The following is a 23,089-nucleotide window of genomic DNA, read 5'->3' as shown; positions in this document are numbered from 1 at the left end:
TCTCCCAGAACATCGGTGGAAACCACAGAGATGGCTGGAAGCTCCCTATCTGCTGAGACCACCACTGGCTCTGTAACTAGCCCCCTCACTGATGAAACATCGACATTTCAACCTATTACTGTAACAACTGAAGTGCCTTTTACTTCACTCGATGTCACTGTCAGCTCACAACACTCTACTAATGGAATGATGACAGTTTATGCAGCCTCAGAAAGCGGTACGTCCTTCTGCATGAATAATTCCATTACCATATCAAGTACTGTATCTGCAGCCCAAACTTCAGATTATACGGCTAAATCTCAAGAGATTCTAACGACTTTCTTTGTTACTCCTTTATCTCTAGGGATGATTGTTGCTGGTACAGATGGTTTTAGAGCAGAACTGGGAAATACTCTGACCAGTGTTCCTCAAACTCCATCCAGCAGAAGTGGCAGCATTACTTCACCAGCTGAGAAAACTGGAAGCTCCTCTGTCACCAGTACTGTAGCTGAGATATCAACGACCATCGGCACCCATGCTGCAGAAAAGCTGATTATATCTTCCTCTGTCACCAGTCCCCCAGGTAAGACAAGAAGTATGATTCGCAAGAAACTCTGGATCATGCCTGTAGTTCATATGGTGTGCACCAGTAAGAGGTTTCTTCTACTGTGTTTGCTCTGCTGAGCTGGACAATATTTTGGAGGGTGGAGTCAAAACCCTGTCCATTCCATGCCCACATACGCAAGGGGTGGGGAGGCGGTTAGGCAGATCTGTGATGGTTTTCCTCTCTGCTCTATGGTCTGAGATGTAGGTTGTGGGTGCAGGGGATTGAGAAGACACCTTGCATCCAGTGTGCCAGCCTTCCTGGGCATGCCAGAGAAACACCTTTGCCCTAAAGCAATATTTTTATCAAATTAAAGGGGGAAGTCAGTATAGCTCTTTATATTCCCAAAGCACTGACCACTCCTTAGCTGAATCCTCAAGACCTACCATCTGAAGTATCAGTATCCTCATTTTACACATGCTGAAAGAGAGGATTTCAGTGATGGTCACAGACACACAGTAGCAAAAGTGAGATTAGAATTTAAAGTGCCTTTTGGTCCTTTAATAATGAAGAGGATATTAAATAATAATAAAATCGCACACAGTCTCAGGGTCAACCCTGTAAAAGGATCAGTGTGGGAGGACCTTAATGCCTAGATGAGCCTCACTGAAGTAACTGGGAGATTGCACACGGCACTGCTGGGGATTATCTTAATCCGATGTGTGTGTGTGCGCGCGCCCGCGTGCATGCGCAACCTGTGGCTCCGGAGCTGCATGCGGCTCTTCAGAAATTAATATGCGGCTCCTTGTCCAGGCACCGACTCCAGGGCTGGAGCTACAGGCACCGACTTTCCAATGTGCTACAAGGTGCTCACTGGCTCTGCCCCAGGCCCCGGCCCCATTTCACTCCTTCTCCCAAGGCCCCTTCCCCTGAGTCTGCCATGCCCTTGCTCCTCCTTCTCCCCCTCCCCAGCCTCCTGCAGACCACAAAACAGCTGATCGCAGTAGGCGGGAGGTGCAGAGATGGAGGGTTAGGTGCTGCTGGCGGGTGGGAGACACAGGCAGGAGGGAGCTGACCGGGGGTTACTGTGGCTCTTTGGCAATGCACATTAGTAAATTCAGGCTCCTTCTCAGGCTCACGTTGGCCACCCCTGTCTTAATCACTCCCACTAAGCTTTATGTCATCTGCATGGAAACTGTAGTTCCCGAAGGAGACCAGCAGATGGGAGTGTTTAGTCACTAATAACCCACTAAACGCTATGTCAAATAAAATGATAGCAAATCAAAGGGAGCCTTTACCGCAAGCAGCAAAACGCAGCGTGATTCAGTTGGTTCGCAATATGTTACTTGTAATTTCCTGCAAGGACTTTTTTCCAAACGAGCAAAACTGCATGAAATATTTTTGTTCCAGGGCTTGCATCCAAATTGGTTCCAAGTTAAAGCTACAGATATTGAACAATTTCTAAACAGTTCTGTCCCTTATGGGGTGGGCCTTTGTTTGACCGTCCCTTCTACGCAGCATTACAATTGTGCAGAAACTTACATAGACCCATAGAGTTAGAATAGTCTAGTCTCACCCCCTGCCAATATGCAGGATTTGTTGTGTCTAAACCAGTGGTTCTCAAACTAGGGCCGCCGCTTGTTCAGGTAAAGCCCCTGGTGGGCCGGTTTGTTTACCTGCCGCGTCCGCAGGTTCGGCCGATTTCCACTCCCATTGGCCGCAGTTCGCCGCTCCAGGCCAGTGGGGGCTGCAGGAAGGGTGGCCAGCACGTCCTTTGGCCCGCGCCGCTTCCCAAACGTGCAGATGCAGAAGGTAAACAAACCGGCCCGGACCGCCAGGGGCTTTCCCTGAACAAGCGGCGGCCCTAGTTTGAGAACCATTGGTCTAAACTATCCCAGGTAGGTGACTATCCAGCCTCCTTTTGAAAACCTCCAGTGAAGGAGGTTCCAGAACCTCCCAAGGCAGGTCTGGTCCATTGGCCAACTGTTCTTAGAGTCAGGAAGCTTTTCCTGAGACTTAATCTAAATCTGCTCTGCTGTCGTTTGAGCCCAGGACCTCTTGTCCTGCCCTGTGTGGCAAGAGAGAACAACTTTTCTCCATCTTTTTTATGGCAGCCTTTCAAGTATCTGAAGACTGCTATCATGTCCTCCCTTAATCTCCTCTTTTCCAAACTAAACATACCCAGTTCCATCAGCCTTTGCTCACATGGCTGCATCCATCCCTTTGATCATCTTTGTCGCTTGCCTCTGGATCCTTTCCAGTTTCTCTACAACCTTTCTATACATGTGCCCATACATTGCACTTTTGGATTCTCATTTCCTGTGTTGAGGGATTCCAGGTTCATTCCATGCAGCAGGTGATGCACTTGAAGTTAGTGGAAACGGGCTTGTAATTAGGTAGCACTTCCTTGCGTGGAATTTGCTGGCTGATTCTTTTAGCTGCAGTAGCATCAAATTCCACCTCTTAGTCAAGGATTGCGTATAAGTCTCCTGCTTGTCTTTTGGGATGTGGGTGTGCAGGAAATAGAAATTATAAACAGATTCTCCCAGAATGAAGGGTAGGGGGCTATATTTGCACTGGCCATAAAGGTGAACAACAAAAGAAAACATGGGGATGGGGGAGGTTTGCATGTGCCATTTCATACTCCTTCAGGATTCACAACGCTATGTGAAAGGCGAATTGCTTTGTTTCGGAATGTCCTTTTCTGCTTGTTCGTTATATTATATTACATCTCTCTGTTTGCTTAATGACTCTCTGGAGGAGCGGAGAAGTGGAGTAAGGGCGTGACACTGCAGAAAGTCCAAGTATGAAATATAGTTTCCCCAGTCCTCCTTTGTGAGCTATGAAGGACACATTAAGGATTAAAAGGAATGGTCCATATTTTGGGACTGAAATGTTTTCACCCACAGAAAAATGGAGTTTCCTAGAAAGCAAAATAAAACAAAACCAACAAAATCCAGCAGTTTGGGGGGAAATTTTGCAACGAATTAAACAAACGTTTTTTGTTTTGTTTCATGTTAAATTGAAATTTATTTGTTTTTGTTTTCAGCAGCTAAAATTCGTTCAAAATTTTGTATTTTTCCCTTCTCCTGCCTTTTTTTTTGCCACTGCCTTTAATCACACGAAACAGGTCCAGCTTACTCCACTTGCTTTTTTCTTTTTCTTTTTTCTTTTCTCTGCTCTGTAACTTTTTCAAAACTTCCTCAACGGTGCAGAAGTTAAAGTTGGTGGGGGAGAAGTTGAAGTAAAAAGCCCTGCAATATTATACACTGTGCTGGAATCAGTCTTTAAAAAAAAGGAGTGGGGAGAAAAGGAAATCTGAAATTTTGAAACGTTTTGAAAATAATTCACAAAAAAATTAGAAAAAACACCAAACCAAACCAAATTACTCCACTGTGAACCTTGGGAAACTGATGCAGCTTCAAAATTCAAACATGTTCTTCTCGTTGTGTTTCCATGTTTCTACACATGCTAAGCCTATCCCCAGATACTCAAAGAAATCACACAAATACACACAGGTTCTGGAACTAGGGGTGCTGGGGGTGCACTTGCACCCCTGGGCTTGAAGTGGTTTCCATTCTATACAAGGTTTACAGTTTGGTTCAATGGCTCACAGCACCCCCACTCTACAAATTGTCCCAGTACCCTTGGAAATACATCTTCCCACTTCCCAGAAGAGCTCTAGAAGGCCATTTCCCCACACAGGAGATGTGAGGTTTTCTGGATCTCTAAGAAAGTTCCAAGGTTCTGCTCTTATTTAATCCATATTTTAACTTATTCGCCACCAGTGAATTCCCTTTTCACAGCCACTATCCTTCTATTTAAGGAATACTAGATGGGATACTCTTCTATTCTGTTTACTTTTCTCCTTAATTAATTTAGCTATAGGCAGCTGTATGTTAGACATGCTACAGCATGTGCTTGTTATTTTGAGCAGGCAGAATTTATTGGACAGGGGGTTTTCTGTCTTTTTCTTAATTTTTTCTTACATTAAAATGTAAGAATTCCCTTTACACATAACGGATGATACTTGGAAAAATGTAAATATCACGACAAAGAGGATTACTTAGCATGAAGGTGGTATGACCTGGAAATCTCAAATCTTTCAGACTAGAAGAGACCACGTTTCTTTCATTTCAGGCCATAGCTCATTTCAGTTGAAAGATATTAGTTCTACATTTACTAGCTTACTCAACACTGCTCATGCAACATTTTTGTGACGTTGGAATGACCTTTGTGGTGCGCACAAATGATCTACACCCTATTGGTGTGCCTGCAAAAAGATAAGGTGGCACATGCCACTCCACCCAGAGGTGAACATCACGGAGGCTGACTTGCTTTCCCCAGTTACTAGTATCTATAGTATCGGCTCAAAAGCCATCAAGCAGCATAGGGAAATTGCTTAGCACTTTGGTCCCCGTAAAGCAAAGCACTTACGGACCTGATTAATTTTTAGCAGGCAAGTTGTCCCATCGATCACTTTATGCCTGCTTTATTCTGGGGATCAAAGCTGTGCTAAATTGCACTCGTTGGTAATGGCTTCCAGGAGGCCATTCTAGACGCCAGGGATTGGCCAGAAGTACTGGCTTCCCTGGCCACAATCCCTTGTCCCAGCCAGAGGTGCTGGAACTAGAGGTGCTGCTGCATCCCATTATACACGGGGTTTACAATTTGATTCAATGGCTCCCAGAACCCCCACTATACACATTGTTCCCACACCCCCGGTCCCAGCTACATCTCCTACACCAGTGGTTTGAAGGGCTGAGGCATCAGAGCAGCTATGCTCGCCTTATGGCACCAGAGGATTCTCCCACTGCAGGGTTATAGTTATGCAAGTCATTTACCCCTACTTGCTTTATGCTGGGAGATTGGCATAAAGCAGCTGCAGGAGGGGCCAGGATCTGGCCCAGCGAGTGTATCCCAATGAAATACATGCCCACGCTGCTTGCTGGTTCTTGAGCCAGTACTGTAGATGGCAGTAACTGTTGAAAGCAAATCAGCCTCCTTGGTGTTCACTTCTGGGTGGAGTGGCACGTGTCACCTTATCGTTTTTGCAGCTACGCTGATAGGTTGCAGATCATTTGCACAAGATGTCCTAGCGTGCATTTCCCTACAAGTTTTTATTTTTCCTTCTTCCCCATGCATCTTGCCCCTTTTGAATGATTTTTCTGACCTTGGTAGTGTTTGCTGAAAGGTCAAAGAGGCTCTTTACGGCTTCTCCCATCCCTTGCACACCCAGGCAGGAATCGGACACTAACGGTCTCCGAACCATGACGTCTGTCCTCTTAGGAACCTCTTTGATATTCTTTTTAGCTGTATTTGTTACCCAACCAATGGCCAAGTAACTAAAAGAAAACGTATGATTTTTTCAAACATTTGGAACCATAACATTTTGTATAAAAACAATAGAAATTGGCTTTTAAAGAAAAATAACCTTGAAGTTAATGAGTAAATAGACCAAAAAATTTCCCCAAATTGCTTTAATAATAAAATTGAATTGACTTTGGCTTTGATGGTGCCCCGTTTGTGTTTGCTCTCTATTAATATTCTAGCCAACAAGTTTACAAGCAGGAAGGTCTGTGGAAATAGCAGTTTTTATGGGACTATTCTCAAATATATGCATAAAGTGAATTTTGAACTTGGAAATGTATGTATTCACACCAGAACTACACTCAGCCAGGCCCAGCATAGAAACAATACCATGAGACCTATGGGTCCAATCAAAGCGAGCCAGCAGAGATCAAATTTTGGATTTTGGATTCTTGCCAGCAAATGACAAAATTATTGGCTGAAATGATTTGGTGAGTAATCCTGAATAACAGATGAATTCCAGATCTACTAACAGAGAAAGAATGTAGTTTAGCTATATACCACTGAATGGTAAAATTCTGGTGGGTCTTTTAGAGATTCTGCACGAGTAACCTAGTCATTGTTTGCTTTTAGATAGTCCAAGAATTTTTCATTCTCACGCCTCTCCAGGCTTGGGGGGAATCTTGTGGCAAATACTCACGCAGTTTCTTTGGTGTTCATTATTTGTATTCTTACCTGAGGTATATCATCTGTGACCAGAAATTACGTGCTTGGGCTATTAATACGTCCGAGTAATTAGAGATTCTTCCCACCAATGCACCCTGACGCCTGCCCTCTGAGGGACATTACTAATCACCTGGTGATGCTAGGATTGGGTTATATAAAGACATAATCGACAGTGCAAGGGACCAACTCATGTCCTGGACAATGAAACTCCTACATAGGGAGCTGGGAGTGAAATGGGTGTAGGGACCACTCCCTTACCTTTCCCGAATGGCTTAAAAAAAGTCTTCAATCAGACTCTTATGCGCAGGTTCAATTAGTGAATTTCAATGGGCCGGTGTGGGACAAGTAGTTTTGATTTCTCAAGGAAGTGTCAGAGAGAAGGGAACTATATATAGCGAGCGGAGGTCTGAAGAGGGGAAACTGAGACCAACTAGTGTTTGAGCTGTAATTTTATTCTTGCAGATTTGGGGGAGAAACCAGATTAAGCATGGTAAAGCTATCAATAGCCATAGAGATCACCTCGAACTCCCTAAATAGTTACGGCTGTGCCCGAGCATAGTCTAGCTAACTTTCTTAACTCACTGATTTTAACAGCGTCCTTCCTCGTTGTGTTCATTGCCTGGGGGGTGGGGTCTAGCGGTAGCAGCAGTTAAATTTGTTTTGTTTTGCCAGCTTCTCTATCAGTCTGGGTTTCTGTGTCCCTACAGAGCTCCTGACATCTCCACAGCCTTTGCTTGCTGCTTTTTCTGATCTGTGGGGTTTATTTATTTGAACATTTAATAACCTTGCTTATCTGGCTATGAATGATCATCATCTCACTCCTCCATCCACTGTCATAGAATCATAGAATCATAGAACTGGAAGGGACCTCGAGAGGTCATCTAGTCCAGTCCCCTGCACTCAAGGCAGGACTAAGTATTACCTAGACCATCCCTGACAGGTGTTTGTCCAACCTGCTCTTAAAAATCCCCAATGATGGAGATTCCACAACCTCCCTTGGCAATTTATTCCAGTGCTTAACCACTCTGACAGTTAGGACATTTTTCCTGATGTCCAACCTAAACCTCCCTTGCTGCAATTTAAGCCCATTGCTTCTTGTCCTATCCTCAGAGGTTAAGAAGAACCATTTTTCTCCCTCCTCCTTGTAACAAACTTTTATGTGCTTGAAAACTGTTATGTTCCCTCTCAGTCTTCTCTTCTCCAGACTAAACAAGCCCAGTTTTTTCAATCTTCCCTCATAGGTCACATTTTCTAGACCTTTCATCATTTTTGTTCCTCTTCTCTGGACTTTCCCCAAACTTTCCTGAAATGTGGTGCCCAGAACTGGACACAATACTCCAGTTGAGGCCTAATCAGCACGGAGTAGAGCGGAAGAATTACTTCTCGTGTCTTGCTTACAATACTGCTCCTAATGCATCCCAGAATGATGTTTGCTTTTTTTTTTACAACAGTGTTACACTGTTGACTCATATTTAGCTTGTGATCCATTATGACCCCCAGCTCCCTTTCCATCCAGCTTACAGTGGTACCCAGCAGCATGGGGTGTTTGAGCGCCGTAGTATCTGATCTGCCCAGGCCCCTTACTTCTACAAACTCTTTGAATCATTCCCTCATTCCTCTCTCTGCTACACATTGTCTTTTTCACTCACACATCTCCCGCATCCCTACACACTCTCCGATTCCTAATTTTCCTGATTGCTCCATTCCTTCATCCCACTTACTCCTGCACATCCCTTGTCTCCATCCTCTCCTTCCCCCCCAGCCCACTGAAAAATAGCCCCAAAGCCAACAGATACCAGGAAAATCCCCTTCTTGCAGTTACAGTGGTGAGACCGAGAGAGTAATATGGCCATCGAGCCTTTAGCTGGAATCAGGCACTCACTGGATCCAGGATTCCCATGATGAATGGGGAATGTCCAGAGATTGAAAGGTCAAACTGTGTTTTTTTAATTGTTTGTATTTTTTCATTACTCAGAAGATTAACCTTTTTAAATTAGAGTGGCTTGGTGGCTCTGATCCAAGTAAGCACTGAAGCATATGCTTAACTTTAAGCACAGAAGAACTTAAAAAAAAATCAAATGACTACTCCCAGGCTTAAAACTAAGTACATGCTTAAGTGTTCGGTTGGATTGGAGCCTTTATTGCTTCCTAAAATAGTTTTTCTCAAAGTTTTACACCAAATAGCATCACAGAATATTTTTCTATGTACGCACAAAAAGCTATATTGTTTGAACTGAAACTTCCACAAAACTTGACACCCAAAAGTTTGTCTGTCTTAGCTAGAAGAATGCACTGTACTTAAATATCTAGTAGATGAATGTATGATTGTACCCTCCTTAAAGATGTTGATTAGTCACTATTCTCTGTCATAATTTAATGTTTGAATAATGCACAATGACCTTTTCAAGGCACCAGTTTCTTATTTTCCTTACCTAGCGGGAAGGTATGATATTCTAATTTTAAAACCCCTGTGCTGTGAGGTGCAGCTGGGTGTGTCATGTCACCAAACTCAAAGTGCTGGCATTATGCAAGATACTGTAGGTTAACAACACTATATCTTGGTTGTCGGAGTCCTCCTCTTCGCTGGTTGTCAGAGTTATTCTCTTATCATAAAGAGTACAGCAATACAGAAAGGGAATTTTGGACTAAATTAGTAAGACTGTAATTCCAAGAAAATAGAGATGGACTGGACATTACATTTACCTCGGTGTAAACTGCAGAATATATGTATAATCCTGGTACTATGCTGTGTTTCAAGTAAGTTTTATTTATTTACTATTTTGACAGGAGAGAAAATTTGTGGATATATATTTTAAAGGCTTAGATTTTTTAAAAAAATGAAATGACTGTCGTTACCGAAAACTACAGGCAAGGGACCAAATTTTGCTCTTACGTCAGTGTAAATCCAAAGGAAATTCCACTTACTTCCATGAAATTACTCAAGATTTACCTCTGACTAAAAGTGAGAAAATAATGAGCCTTAGTTTTTCCCTAAGGGGCATTGTATCTTGATTACCACAATGTCATTTTAGAGTACACACTTCAAATCAAGCTTTCATCAGCTACTCTAATAGGATAATAGAGAGGAACTTCTCCTCCAAACTTTTGTACGGAAGCTACTTAAAGTACAAACAAGTTTTATAATGAATTAATTGCATTTCATTTAGCAAATCCTATGACACACCTGTATATTGAACTGCTCATAAACGGCTCATTAATCTAATCCTTCAATATCTTTATAATGATGAAAGGTTTTTTAAAATGGCATATAGGAAAAATCACCTTGGTGAGAAATATTACATTTGTTTGAAGAGTTAATGAAAGTTTTCTTCAATTACAAATTTTTCAAATTGTGTAAACTTTTTAAAAGCACCCAAGTGTCTTGAGATCCTAAAGATAAACTTGTCAAAGGCATCTAAGAGACTCAGGAGCCTAAATCACTGAAGTGCCCAAGTCACTTGGACAATGTGACATCAGTGGGACTTAGGCACCTAAGGACCTGATTTGTAAAGACATTCAGGCACCAAAATGCAAATAGGTACCTAGCTGCTTTTGAAAATCCTATTAGGTGCATAAATACTTTTAAAAATCTGACGATACGTTGCCTTTGAAAATAAGACTTAAGCTCCTAAATCACATAATTGATGTTGAAAATTTTACCCTAAGTCTCATTTTCAAAAGTGACTAAAGCATTAAATACTTTTAGGCACTTTTGGAAATTACACCCCTTATTCTTTATGCTTAGTCTTTTGGAGATTGTACTATGTCGATTAAGATCAATTAAGAGATACATTATGATTCAGCTCCTCATAAGAATTAGGTTTATGCTAATACACTGCGGTCATGCTGCTAATGCAGTCAGAGTGGCTACGGTGAGAATGTGACATTTCTGATTTTGTTTGAGGGCAACAACCAGGGAATTTGTGACAGCCTGTTTAGCAGAAATATAAGTATGCTTTTAAGCGTGGTCTTTGGCTATATTTTAAAAAGCCTGTTTCCAGGCATACAGTTGGGATTTTCAAAGGGGTTTAATGGCATTAGATGCCCCCATCCCATGGGAGTTGAGGATCTAACTCATCTGCACTCCTTTGAAAATCGCAGCCAATATTCTTCGTTAGACGTGTTTAATACTCCAGGAGTAATCCTGTATTAACAGGAATGTTGTATGTAAGACACTGGAGATAATTGTTGGAGATATTTGGAGAAAAAGTTCCTAACTGTCAGGGTGGTTAAACACTGGAATAAACTGCCTAGGGAGGTTGTGGAATCTCCATCTCTGGAGATATTTAAGAGTAGGTTAGATAAATGTCTATCAGGGATGGTCTAGACAGTATTTGGTCCTGCCATGAAGGCAGGGGACGAGACTCGATGACCTCTCGAGGTCCCTTCCAGTCCTAGAGTCTATGAATCGTCCTGCTCTACTCGGCACTGGTGAGACCTCCACTGGAGTACTGTGTCCAGGGAACACTTTAGGAAAGATGTGGATAAACTGGAGAGAGTTCAGAAGAGAGTAACAAAAATGATCAAAGGTTTAGAGAACCTCACCTGTGAGGAAAGGTTAAAAAAACTGGGCATGTTTAGTCTTGAGAAAAGAAGACTGAGCAGGAACCTGATAGTCTTCAAAATGGTAAGGGCTGTTATAAAGAGGACTCTGATCAATTGTTCTCCATGTCCACTGAAGGCACGACAAGAAGTAATAGGCTTAATCCACAGCAAGGAAGATTTAGGTTAGATATTAGGAAAACATTTCTAACTATAAGGATAGTTACACTCTGGAATAGGCTTCCAGGGGAGGTTGTGGAATCCCCATTATTAGAGGTTTTTAAGACCAGGTTGGACAAACACCTGTCAGGGATGCTCTAGGTTTACTTGGTCCTGGCATAGTCCAGGAGGTTGGACTTGGTGACCTCTCATGGTCCCTTCCAGCCTGACAGTTCTATGGTTCTATAAAGCTGACCAAAGAGAATTTAGACCCAGTACATTGTAGGTCATTATAAAAGTGTCTTGTCCAACACTGAGTTTTATTTGCAGGTGTAAAACCCTACAGTATTTTTTGCTGTAGGAGATACTGTTCTCTGTTTTCTCGCTGGTGTAACCGAGATCAGAATCTGACCTAGGTGTCTAGTACAATACTCATCAAGGGTGTATGAAAGGCAATATTTCCTGGGCATCAATCCAAGCTGCACTGCACTGACATGTGTATAGGATTGCATACTGCATTCACTGGGGAGTGTCTGAGGAGGTTTTACCAACAATAGACTAGATCCTACCCAGACAATGTAAGTAAACCTGCATAGAGGGCAGGGAAGTTAGTGGATTTTCCCTTGCAGAATGTCCTCTACATTCTGCCACCAGGAGCTGGGCTTGTCTAACCCGTCCACCACCCATGAAAGGAAGTGAAGATCTAGCCCTCAAAGCTTGTGAATCCACAGGGGACACTGGCCACAATTGCCCCTGAGACCTGTCTTAAATAGGTGTGATGGGGATGCATAAATATAACAGCTTCTCTCTGTATCACACTTCCAGAAGATTCTGCATAGTGCCAACGAAGGGAGGGGGAAAATATACATAACCATGCCCTCACTCTGACCCCACCACCCACTCCTCACTTTGCTCACCTGCCTGACTCCCCCTGATGCCCTGGTGCAGATCTTCAGATTTCTGGAGATCTCACTGACGGGGTCAAAAGGGCATGACCTGGACCAATATTATGACAATAAATGGCCAAAGGGTTAACTACTTGTGTGCCACAAGCCTTGCACACTCAACAGGTATGTGGATTTCCACATGACCTACTGAACGCCAGGAAACGTCAGAGAAATGTTTGGCAATCGTACAGGTGCCTCTAACCTGGGCATAGACTGAATATCCCCAGGCTGGTAAAGTGGGTAGGAATTAGGTGGACAATGCTGCTGATAGTGCGTGCTATCAGTTGGGTTATTTGCACTTTGTAAGCAGTTACCATTGGTAAACTCGAATGCTCCTCTGGGAAAGTGTCTCTCTTTTCCTGGAAAGGTCTCTTGATATTTCATGTTTTCAGCAGCCCTTTGTTATCAGTTTTGCAATCCATCTTGTAGTAAGAATCCATATTAGCGGCTAAGTTTCTGAAAAGGACACAGAGACTCCTGTAAACCTTGAAATATCACGATGCAAAGATGGTGTTGGCTTAGATCATTCCTGGTAGTTTTTTGTTTTGATCTCTTCAGAGGTTTCATAGCTGGTCTATAAAGATCTGCGCCAGGCTGAAACTTGGCAGAAAGGATCTCAGCCCACAACTAGATTTGCCCACAAACAGCAGAAAGACAGCTTTAATTTACAACATGATAAATGGCATTATAATGTGCTAGGGTTATCCACTCCAAATACCTGCTTGGGAGTTTGGAACGACTGACCCCAGAAAATCCATTGCATGGCCCAGTATATGCTGGGACGAGACTCTGAGAGTTTATTGAGTTCTGTGTGAATACTGCTGCATAGCAAACATAGTAAATCAAGCTCATAGTCATGTATTTCAGTATTGAACCTCAGTGTTTCATGATATGTTCTGTATAAGTGCAGCTGATTGCCTTTCAGACAGCCTGATTGCTTACCGCTGATTGCTTAAAGCCAATAATAAGCAAATCAGGATGGTCCACTGGGCAGGAGGTTACTCAGAGACTTGGGTTCGATTCCTTGCTTTGCCACAGATTCCTTGTGTGACCTTGGGTGAGTCACTTAGTCTCCCTATCTGTCAAATGGAGCTAATAGCACTGCCCGACAGCATATCAGTTTTATGAGGGTAAATACATTAAAGATTGTGTGGCGTGCAGATACTATGGTAGTAGAGGAGACCACAGCTAGAGAATCAAGATGTGAAATGAATGCGTCATGTTTGGCCTATTCATGTGGTATTTAGAAAAACACAGTAGATATGTTGAATTTGTTCCAGGTAAGGGCGGGAGTCAGCCCTTTAACACAGGGCACATAGATCGGGCTGGGTCAGAACAGAAGGTTAACTTTGTTATATAAACGGCACAGGGTTTCTCCCTCTAAATCAGACGTTGCTGCTCCTACGCAAGAGATTTGCACCTGCTCGCCTAGTAACGGCATGCACTTTTAGTATGGTTACCGTGTTTGTTATTTTTAGTGTCCCAAAGCATGCCACACCCTTGTCAAAAAATATGTAAAAGGGCCGAGCCTTGCCCTAGAGAAATTATAATCTAAAAGGACAAGATAGAGACAAACGAGCAGGAGAAAGGGTGGCACACCCATCCTGGTTACAATGTACAGAGAATTAGAGGGTAGCTGATTAGGTAATGGTGGGAAAAGGAGGGTTTGGAGGAGGGGCTGGGAGGATCAGAAAGGACCGTCCAGGCATGATGGGGAGTCGGGGAGAAGGCATGGATTATTGTACCCTAGACATACACACTGTAAATCAGTCCTAAAAATACCCTAAAATGTCAAGTGTAATTTCTACGTCAGAACAAATCACTTCTTGACTGCATCTAGGTTTTGGATCCTGAGTTTTTACAGCAATAGCAGGTATTATTAATGACTTAGAGCAGAGCAGGAAACAATTTTCCTCTCATGAGATTTTTTTCAAGATTTCAACATTTCTCCCCCTCCTAAAACAGGACAGAGTGAAAATCTTGCAAATTTTCGTGAACAGATATCCCCCATAAGTTCATTTCGGTCAGATTGGTCAACACATTTTGTTTTGATAATTGCAAAATGTTTCATTTTGATTTTGACCTTTTTATTTTTGATTTTTTTTAGTATAAATAAACTAAAATTTCAGAACAAAAATTCATTTTGACTCAAAAAACTAAACTTTGCATTTTGAAAATGTCAAAATGGGATGTTCTGATCATTTTGAAATTTTTTTTTTCCTAATTTTTTTCAAATTGAGAGATTTGTTGAAACTGGTTCTTGCTCATGGACAGTTTAATCAATTTTGACAAACTGACATTTTCTGCGGGGGAAAAAGTTATGGGAAACTTGTTTTCCGGTAGGAAATGAGATGGCTAGATAGCTCTCAAAAGTCCCAATTCAGCAAAACACGCATGTGCTTAAATCCCACTGAAGTCACTGGAATGTAGCCTGCCTGCTTAGAGTTAAGCATATACTTACACTGAACTGGAATCAAAGTGCTTTAGAGAGGTGGTAAATTAGCATTTCTGTTTGAGAGATGGAAAGACAAAGCTGCAGGAAGGTTAAAGGGCCTGAGAGGAAGGATGGTCTCGGGGTTAGGGTGGTAGCTTAGAGCTTGTGAAAGCCAGGATCAAGTCCCTGCTCCACCCCAGACTTCCTGGAGCACTGTAGCAGCTGTAGTGTAGAAACACTCTGAGTATAGAGCCTCTATCCCTTTCTTTCCCCTCGTAGTCCACAATAGCACTAGCTGAAGCAGAACATTGACTTTGAATTTCCTGGTTGGTGTCACAAGCGTTATAGAAACAGAGTGGTTTCTCTTCAGCAGTAAATTAGTCTGCTAAGTGACTCAGGGAACTTGAACATGAATGGATTGTGATGGCATGGAGTGTTACAGCAAAAAAGCGATGAGTAATTATTAATAGAATGGGCCCCTTCTTAAGAACATTTGATCTAGATGACTTTGGACATACGGCTATCGCACAAAGAGAGAGAGTGATTCTTTTGGGATGACAAGCATGTAGGGCTATCATAGTTTAATAAGTTAGTGACCTAGTTTCTAACTCTGGAGACCTGGCTTTGGTCATACGTTGGTGGTTTCCTAACCTACTCATAACTGGGTTTTTATCCACATCACAGTGCCATACATTGGCAGATTGAAAGTAAGTTAGATTTTCCTCACAGTTCTGAAACAAAAAAAATTGAAAATACAGGTCTGTCTCATCTTACGCTGGGGTTACGTTCCGCGGTCAGTGCGTAAAGCGAAAACCACGTATAGTCAAAATTACATTGAGTGTAATGGCGGGCGGAATCGCCCGCACTACAGGAACAGTATTTAAATTGTTATTTTTCTCTTTTGTTGTTGTTTTTTTGGTATTTTTTTTTTGCCAACCGCGTAAAGCTGAATTTGCGCATGTTAAATGCGTGTAAGATGCGACAGACCTGTACAAATAACTACTACTACTTTTCCCGAAAAATTGTTGTTTCGAGTATTTTTTCAGAAAATGACTATCACTGGATGATTGTTTTTCCACACAAAAGTCCTATTTTTACAACCATCTTCTCCTCCCCTCCTCGGATATTTTTTTTCATGAAAACATGTTGACCGGCTCTTTTCAAAACCTCACACAGGACTGGGCTGCTTTTATGTGGGGACAGGGGAGGGGAGTTTTGCTGCTTACGACCCCCTTTGTGGTAATTTGATTGACTGTATATGGTTTGTCTGGAGTTTACTGACTGTTGAGCTGCATGAAGGGAATGTGGTCAGGGCCTTTGCTAGTTTGGTTTTTTTTGGTCCCATGTTACCAAGTAAATAATCCAGAAACCTCAGCCTTTGATTTTTTTGCTGTTAAAGGGGCCTCCTGTGAAGTTTCTCTCCAATCACAAGGGTACATCTATCATGTAAAAAACCAGCTAACCAAATCCTGCAGCAGCAAGTCTCAGAGCCTGGGTCAAGTGACTCCGGCTTGTGTTACGGGGCTAAAATAGCACAGTAGACATTCCTGCTTGGGCTGGCGCCTGGGCTCTGAAACCCGGCGAGTGGGGTGGGTCTCAGAGCCTGGACTCCATCCCGAGTAGGAACATCTAGGCTGCTGTTTTTAGTCCCACAGCGTGAGACCCGGGCGCCTGAGTCAGTTGAGCCAGGCTATGAGACTTGCTGATGCAAGGTTTTTTGGTGTGTTTTTTTTTCGCAGTGTAGATGTACCCTGAGACTCTGGCCTTCCCAGACAGCATAATGCTGCAGAGACACTACCGTAAGCCGTCATGTTTTGGACCATCACTCTGGGGTACCGTGGTGTTTTGGCTATTAGACATACGAAAGCGACAAAGAGTCCTGTGGCACCTTATCGACTAACAGAAGTATTGGAGCATAAGCTTTTGTGGGTGACGAAGTGGGTATTCACCCACGAAAGCTTATGCTCCAATACTTCTGTTAGTCTATAAGCAGGGGCGGCTCTATGTATTTTGCTGCTCCAAGCATGGCAGTCAGGCGGCTTTCGGCGGCATGCCTGCGGGAGGTCTGCCGGTCCCGAGCCTTCAGCGTACCCGCCGCCGAATTGCCGCCGAAGCCGCCAAAGGGAGCCTGACTGCCGCCCTCATGGCGACTGGCAGGCCGCCCCCCGCGGCTTGCCGCCCCAGACACGCGCTTGGTGCGCTGGTGCCTGGAGCCGCCCCTGTCTATAAGGTGCCACAGGACTCTTTGTCACTTTTTACAGATTGAGACTAACACGGTTACCCCTCTGATACTTAACATAGGAAAGCTGTTCAGAGCTACTATAAATGCTTGATGTTTCATAGACTCATAGACTCTAGGACTGGAAGGGACCTCGAGAGGTCATCGAGTCCAGTCCTCTGCTCTCATGACAAGACCAAAGTGTACATCTTGTAGTGTACTAAGCATTCTTGCCCCGATCCGTCAAGTCAATTAAGCATCTGCTTAACTGTAAGCACATGAGCAGCCAATTGACTTTAAATCCCTGGCTGTAAAGGGTCCCCTTATTGTCTTGGACACCAAATTCACCACAAAATAATCTGCAGAGGAGAACCCAAACCTTTCGCTGAATACTTAGTCTAAAAGAGTTAACACCGTTTAGATGCCCTTTCCGACAATAACATTCCAATGGGGACTCAGCCCTTTTATCTGAATAGCTGCGGTGGCCCAGAAGGTTCATGATGACGCATGATACAGACCTTTGAGGAGAAACCTCTCTGTTTGCCTTTGAAACTATGATCTTAATGCACAACAATAAAAAGGGAGGCGAGATGCAGCAAGAGGAAGAAGTGGGACTCAGGGTCACCCTTTGCAAATGTCACATTTGTCACATTCAAGTCTGATTAAATAACACATCTGAATGGGGAGGGGAACAGAAAGGGGATGGAGTGAACAGGTATTTATGGCTCCAGAAAATAATTTCTACTTGTCCATAAAACATAAGCACAATTGGTTAAACAGATCCTCACTCCAACTCAAAGCCTAGGTGCCACTATGTGAAGGACTTAAGGGGGGACTTAACATGATGCTTAAGCAATGTAATGACCTTTCAGATGAGAGGGTAGGGGTGGGCAGTTACACCCAATAAGCATAAACCTTGATCCATGCCTATCTTTGAGCACTACGTAATACAATTACATAATAAATAGTGATAGTGTAATTAATAATAAATAATACCTAGCCCTTATATAGCGCTCTTCATCAGTGAATCTTCAAAAACTGCTAGATTCCAAGCAACCAATGGGCTACCAAACAGCATTGCATTAAATATCTCCATTTTATTAATGGCACATTCTGGAAAACATATAATTCTGATAAAAAGCACAAGTTTCATATGGTGACCAAGACCCTCTCGGTACCCACTTTTGTTAATTCATTGCTTGAAGATATAGTAGCCTCCATATTCATACTTTCACTTCTCTCTTGTATAGTTTGTTTTGTGGACAATGCTATAGAACTAGAGCGAGTTGGAATGTTTTGTTAAACGATTTTTCAATTAAAAAATTAAAAACTGTCTGTTTTCTAAATCAAAAATTCACATAGGAAGGTTTTTTATGAAATTTATTTTTTCTCGAAAAAATTGAATTATTTTTGAATTATAAATATTTGTTTTCCATCTCCTTCCACTTTTTCACCAATGAATAAAATAGAATGAAGACCGTCTAGAGCTTACTTTTTAGCCACGTTTTAATTTTTCTATTTTTCCATTTCTTATTGTCTCTCAATTTCAGTAGAGACTACAAGCATAATAACTCCTATTCCCATTGTACTACCAGAGATTCAAGCTGCAGAGAGTTCTTCGACTACGGAGACCTACATTACTACATTAAAGACAACTTCCGAAGCAAAAACTACAGCAATAACGAGAACAGAGACACTTTCACAGACAAACACAGTTCCTGAAAGCACAGTTCTATACACCTCAATTATAACTGACACATCCACATCTCCTATAGAGACCACATCTACAACAGAGAGGACAACAATAACTAGTAACACTGGAGCTGAAGAGACAACCACGCTTCCCCTTCTTAAAACTTCAGAACCTGGGAGCACAGCTACAGCCACCTCAACTTTTCCAGAGACCTCCACAACTCCTGTAGAAACCCCAACCCCAACAGAGAGGACAACAAGAACTAGTACCACTGGAGCTGAAGTGACAACCACAATTTCCCTCCCTGCAACTTCACAAGCCGAAAGCACAACTGCAGCCACCTCAACTGCTCCAGAAACAACCACAGTTCTGCAAGAGACCACTTCCCCAGCTGAGAGTACACTAATAATTAGTACTTCTACAGTAGAAGGGACAAACACCCTTCCCCTTCTTAGCACTTCACAACCTGAAACCAGTGCTGCAGCCACCTCTACCACAGGAATAACCTCCACCTCTCCTCTAGAGACGACATCTGCAGCTCAAACTACAGCAATGACTAGCAGCACTAGAAGGGAGGAGACAACCACGCTTCCTCTTCCGAAAGCTTCAGAACCTGGGAGCACAGCTACAGCCACCTCAACTTTTCCAGAGACCTCCTCAACTCCTGTAGAAACCACAACCCCAACAGAGAGGACAACAAGAACTAGTACCACAGGAGCTGAAGTGACAACCACAATTTCCCTCCCTGCAACTTCACAACCTGAAAGCACAACTGCAGCCACCTCAACTGCTCCAGAAACAACCACAGTTCTGCAAGACACCACTTCCCCAGCTGAGACTACACCAATAATTAGTACTTCTACAGTAGAAGGGACAACCACCCTTCCCCTTCTTAGCACTTCACAATCTGAAACAACTCCTGCAAACACCTCTACAATAGCAATAACCTCAACCTCTTCTCTAGAGACGACTTCTGCACCTCAAACTACAGCAATGACTAGTAGCACTAGAAGTGAAGAGACAACCACGATTCCCCTTCTTACAACTTCAGAACCTGAGAGCACAGCTACAGCCACCTCAACTTTTCGGGAGACCTCCACAACTCCTGTAGAAACCACAACCCCAACAGAGAGGACAACAAGAACTAGTACCACTGGAGCTGAAGTCACAACCACAATTTCCCTCCCTGCAACTTCACAAGCCGAAAGCACAACTGCAGCCACCGCAACTGCTCCAGAAACAACCACAGTTCTGCAAGAGACCACTTCCCCAGCTGAGAGTACACTAATAATTAGTACTTCTACAGTAGAAGGGACAAGCACCATTCCCCTTCTTAGCACTTCACAACCTGAAACCAGTGCTGCAGCCACCTCTACCACAGGAATAACCTCCACTGCTCCTCTAGAGACGACATCTGCAGCTCAAACTACAGCAATGACTAGCAGCACTAGAAGTGAGGAGACAACCACGCTTCCTCTTCCGACAGCTTCAGAACCTGGGAGCACAGCTACAGCCACCTCAACTTTTCCGGAGATCTCCACAACTCCTGTAGAAACCACAACCCCAACAGAGAGGACAGCAATAACTAGTACCACTGGAGCTGAAGTGACAACCACCATTTCCCTCCCTGCAACTTCACAACCTGAAAGCACAACTGCAGCCACCTCAACTGCTCCAGAAACAACCACAGTTCTGCAAGAGATCACTTCCCCAGCTGAGACTACACCAATAATTAGTACTTCTACAGTAGAAGGGACAAGCACCCTTCCTCTTCTTAACACTTCACAATCTGAAACCACTCCTGCAGCCACCTCTACCATAGGAATAACCTCCACCTCTCCTCTAGAGACAACTTCTGCACCTCCAATTACAGCAATGACTAGCAGCACTAGAAGCGAGGAGACAACCACGCTTCCTCTTCCGACAGCCTCAGAACCTGGGAGCACAGCTACAGCCACCTCAACATTTCGGGAGACCTCCACAACTCCTGTAGAAACCACAACCCCAACAGAGAGAACAACAATAACTAGTACCACTGGAGCTGAAGTGACAACCACACTTTCCCTTCCTTCAACTTCACAATCTGAAAGCACAACTGCAGCCACCTCAACTGCTCCAGAAACAACCACAGTTCTGCAAGACACCACTTCCCCAGGTGAGAATACACCAATAATTAGTACTTCTACAGTAGAAGGGACAACCACCCTTCCCCTTCTTAGCACTTCACAATCTGAAACCACTCCTGCAAACACCTCTACCATAGCAATAACCTCCACCACTTCTCTAGAGACGACTTCTGCACCTCCAACTACAGCAATGACTAGCAGCACTAGAAGCGAGGAGACAACCACGCTTCCTCTTCCGACAGCTTCAGAACCTGGGAGCACAGCTACAGCCACCTCAACTTTTCCGGAGACCTCCACAACTCCTGTAGAAACCACAACCCCAACAGAGAGGACAACAAGAACTAGTACCACTGGAGCTGAAGTGACAACCACACTTTCCCTTCCTTCAACTTCACTACCTGAAAGCACAACTGCAGGCACCTCAACTGCTCCAGAAACAACCACAGTTCTGCAAGAGACCACTTCCCCAGCTCAGACTACACCAATAATTAGTACTTCTACAGTAGAAGGGACAAGCACCCTTCCTCTTCTTAACACTTCAAAATCTGAAACCACTCCTGCAGCCACCTCTACCATAGGAATAACCTCCACCTCTCCTCTAGAGACAACTTCTGCACCTGCAACTACAGCAATGACTAGTAGCACTAGAAGTGAAGAGACAAAAACGCTTCCCCTTCTTACAACTTCAGAACCTGGGAGCACAGCGATAGCCACCTCAATGTTTCCAGAGACCTCCACAACTCCTGTAGAAACCACAACCCCAACAGAGAGGACAACAAGAACTATTACCACTGGAGCTGAAGTCACAACCACAATTTCCCTCCATGAAACTTCACAAGCCGAAAGCACAACTGCAGACACCGCAACTGCTCCAGAAACAGCCACAGTTCTGCAAGACACAACTTCCCCAGCTGAAAGTACTCCAATAATTAGTACTTCTACAGTAGAAGGGACAAGCACCCTTCCCCTTCTTAGCACTTCACAACCTGAAACCACTCCTGCAGCCACCTCTACCACAGGAATAACCTCCACCTCTCCTCTAGAGACGACATCTGCAGCTCAAACTACAGCAATTACTAGCAGCACTAGAAGCGAGGAGACAACCACGCTTCCTCTTCCGACAGCTTCAGAACCTGGGAGCACAGCTACAGCCACCTCAACTTTTCCGGAGATCTCCACAACTCCTGTAGAAACCACAACCCCAACAGAGAGGATAACAAGAACTAGTACCACTGGAGCTGAAGTGACAACCACACTTTCCCTTCCTTCAACTTCACTACCAGAAAACACAACTGCAGGCACCTCAACTGCTCCAAAAACAACCACAGTTCTGCAAGAGACCACTTCCCCAGCTGAGACTACACCAATAATTAGTACTTCTACAGTAGAAGGGACAAACACCCTTCCCCTTCTTAGCACTTCACAACCTGAAACCAGTGCTGCAGCCACCTCTACCATAGGAATAATCTCCACCTCTCCTCTAGAGACGACATCTGCAGCTCAAACTACAGCAATGACTAGCAGCACTAAAAGTGAGGAGACAACCACGCTTCCTCTTCCGACAGCTTCAGAACCTGGGAGCACAGCTACAGCCACCTCAACTTTTCCGGAGACCTCCACAACTCCTGTAGAAACCACAACCCCAACAGAGAGGACAACAAGAACTAGTACCACTGGGGCTGAAGTGACAACCACCATTTCCCTCCCTGCAACTTCACAACCTGAAAGCACAACTGCAGCCACCTCAACTGCTCCAGAAACAACCACAGTTCTGCAAGAGACCACTTCCCAAGCTGAGACTACACCAATAATTAGTACTTCTACAGTAGAAGGGACAAGCACCCTTCCTCTTCTTAACACTTCAAAATCTGAAACCACTCCTGCAAACACCTCTACCATAGGAATAACCTCCACCTCTCCTCTAGAGACAACTTCTGCACCTGCAACTACAGCAATGACTAGTAGCACTAGAAGTGAAGAGACAACCACGCTTCCCCTTCTTACAACTTCAGAACCTGAGAGCACAGCTACAGCCACCTCAACTTTTCCGGAGACCTCCACAACTCCTGTAGAAACCACAACCCCAACAGAGAGGACAACAAGAACTAGTACCACTGGAGCTGAAGTCACAACCACAATTTCCCTCCCTGCAACTTCACAAGACGAAAGCACAACTGCAGCCACCGCAACTGCTCCAGAAACAACCACAGTTCTGCAAGACACCACTTCCCCAGCTGAGAGTACTCCAATAATTAGTACTTCTACAGTAGAAGGGACAAGCACCCTTCCCCTTCTTAGCACTTCACAACCTGAAACCACTCCTGCAGCCACCTCTACCACAGTAATAACCTCCACCTCTTCTCTAGAAACAACTTCTGCACCTCAAACTACAGCAATGACTAGCAGCACTA

The 23,089-nt window shown here is 43.8% G+C and overlaps 1 protein-coding gene across 1 annotated transcript; it reads left to right on the top strand.

The window, feature by feature from the left end:
- The first annotated feature begins 92 nt into the window (after positions 1-92).
- LOC123356093 (mucin-5AC-like) lies at positions 93-23,077 on the top strand. Its single transcript, XM_044999068.1, has 4 exons — positions 93-217; positions 344-562; positions 18,455-22,746; positions 23,045-23,077. The coding sequence occupies exons 1-4, from the start codon at positions 187-189 to the stop codon at positions 23,075-23,077; spliced, it is 4,575 nt and encodes a 1,524-aa protein (XP_044855003.1). The 5' UTR covers positions 93-186.
- The last annotated feature ends 12 nt before the right edge of the window (positions 23,078-23,089 follow it).

This window comes from Mauremys mutica, chromosome 24 (assembly GCF_020497125.1).
Source record: "Mauremys mutica isolate MM-2020 ecotype Southern chromosome 24, ASM2049712v1, whole genome shotgun sequence".
NCBI classification, from domain to species: Eukaryota; Metazoa; Chordata; order Testudines; family Geoemydidae; genus Mauremys; species Mauremys mutica.
This window is presented reverse-complemented; position numbering and strand designations above follow the sequence as displayed.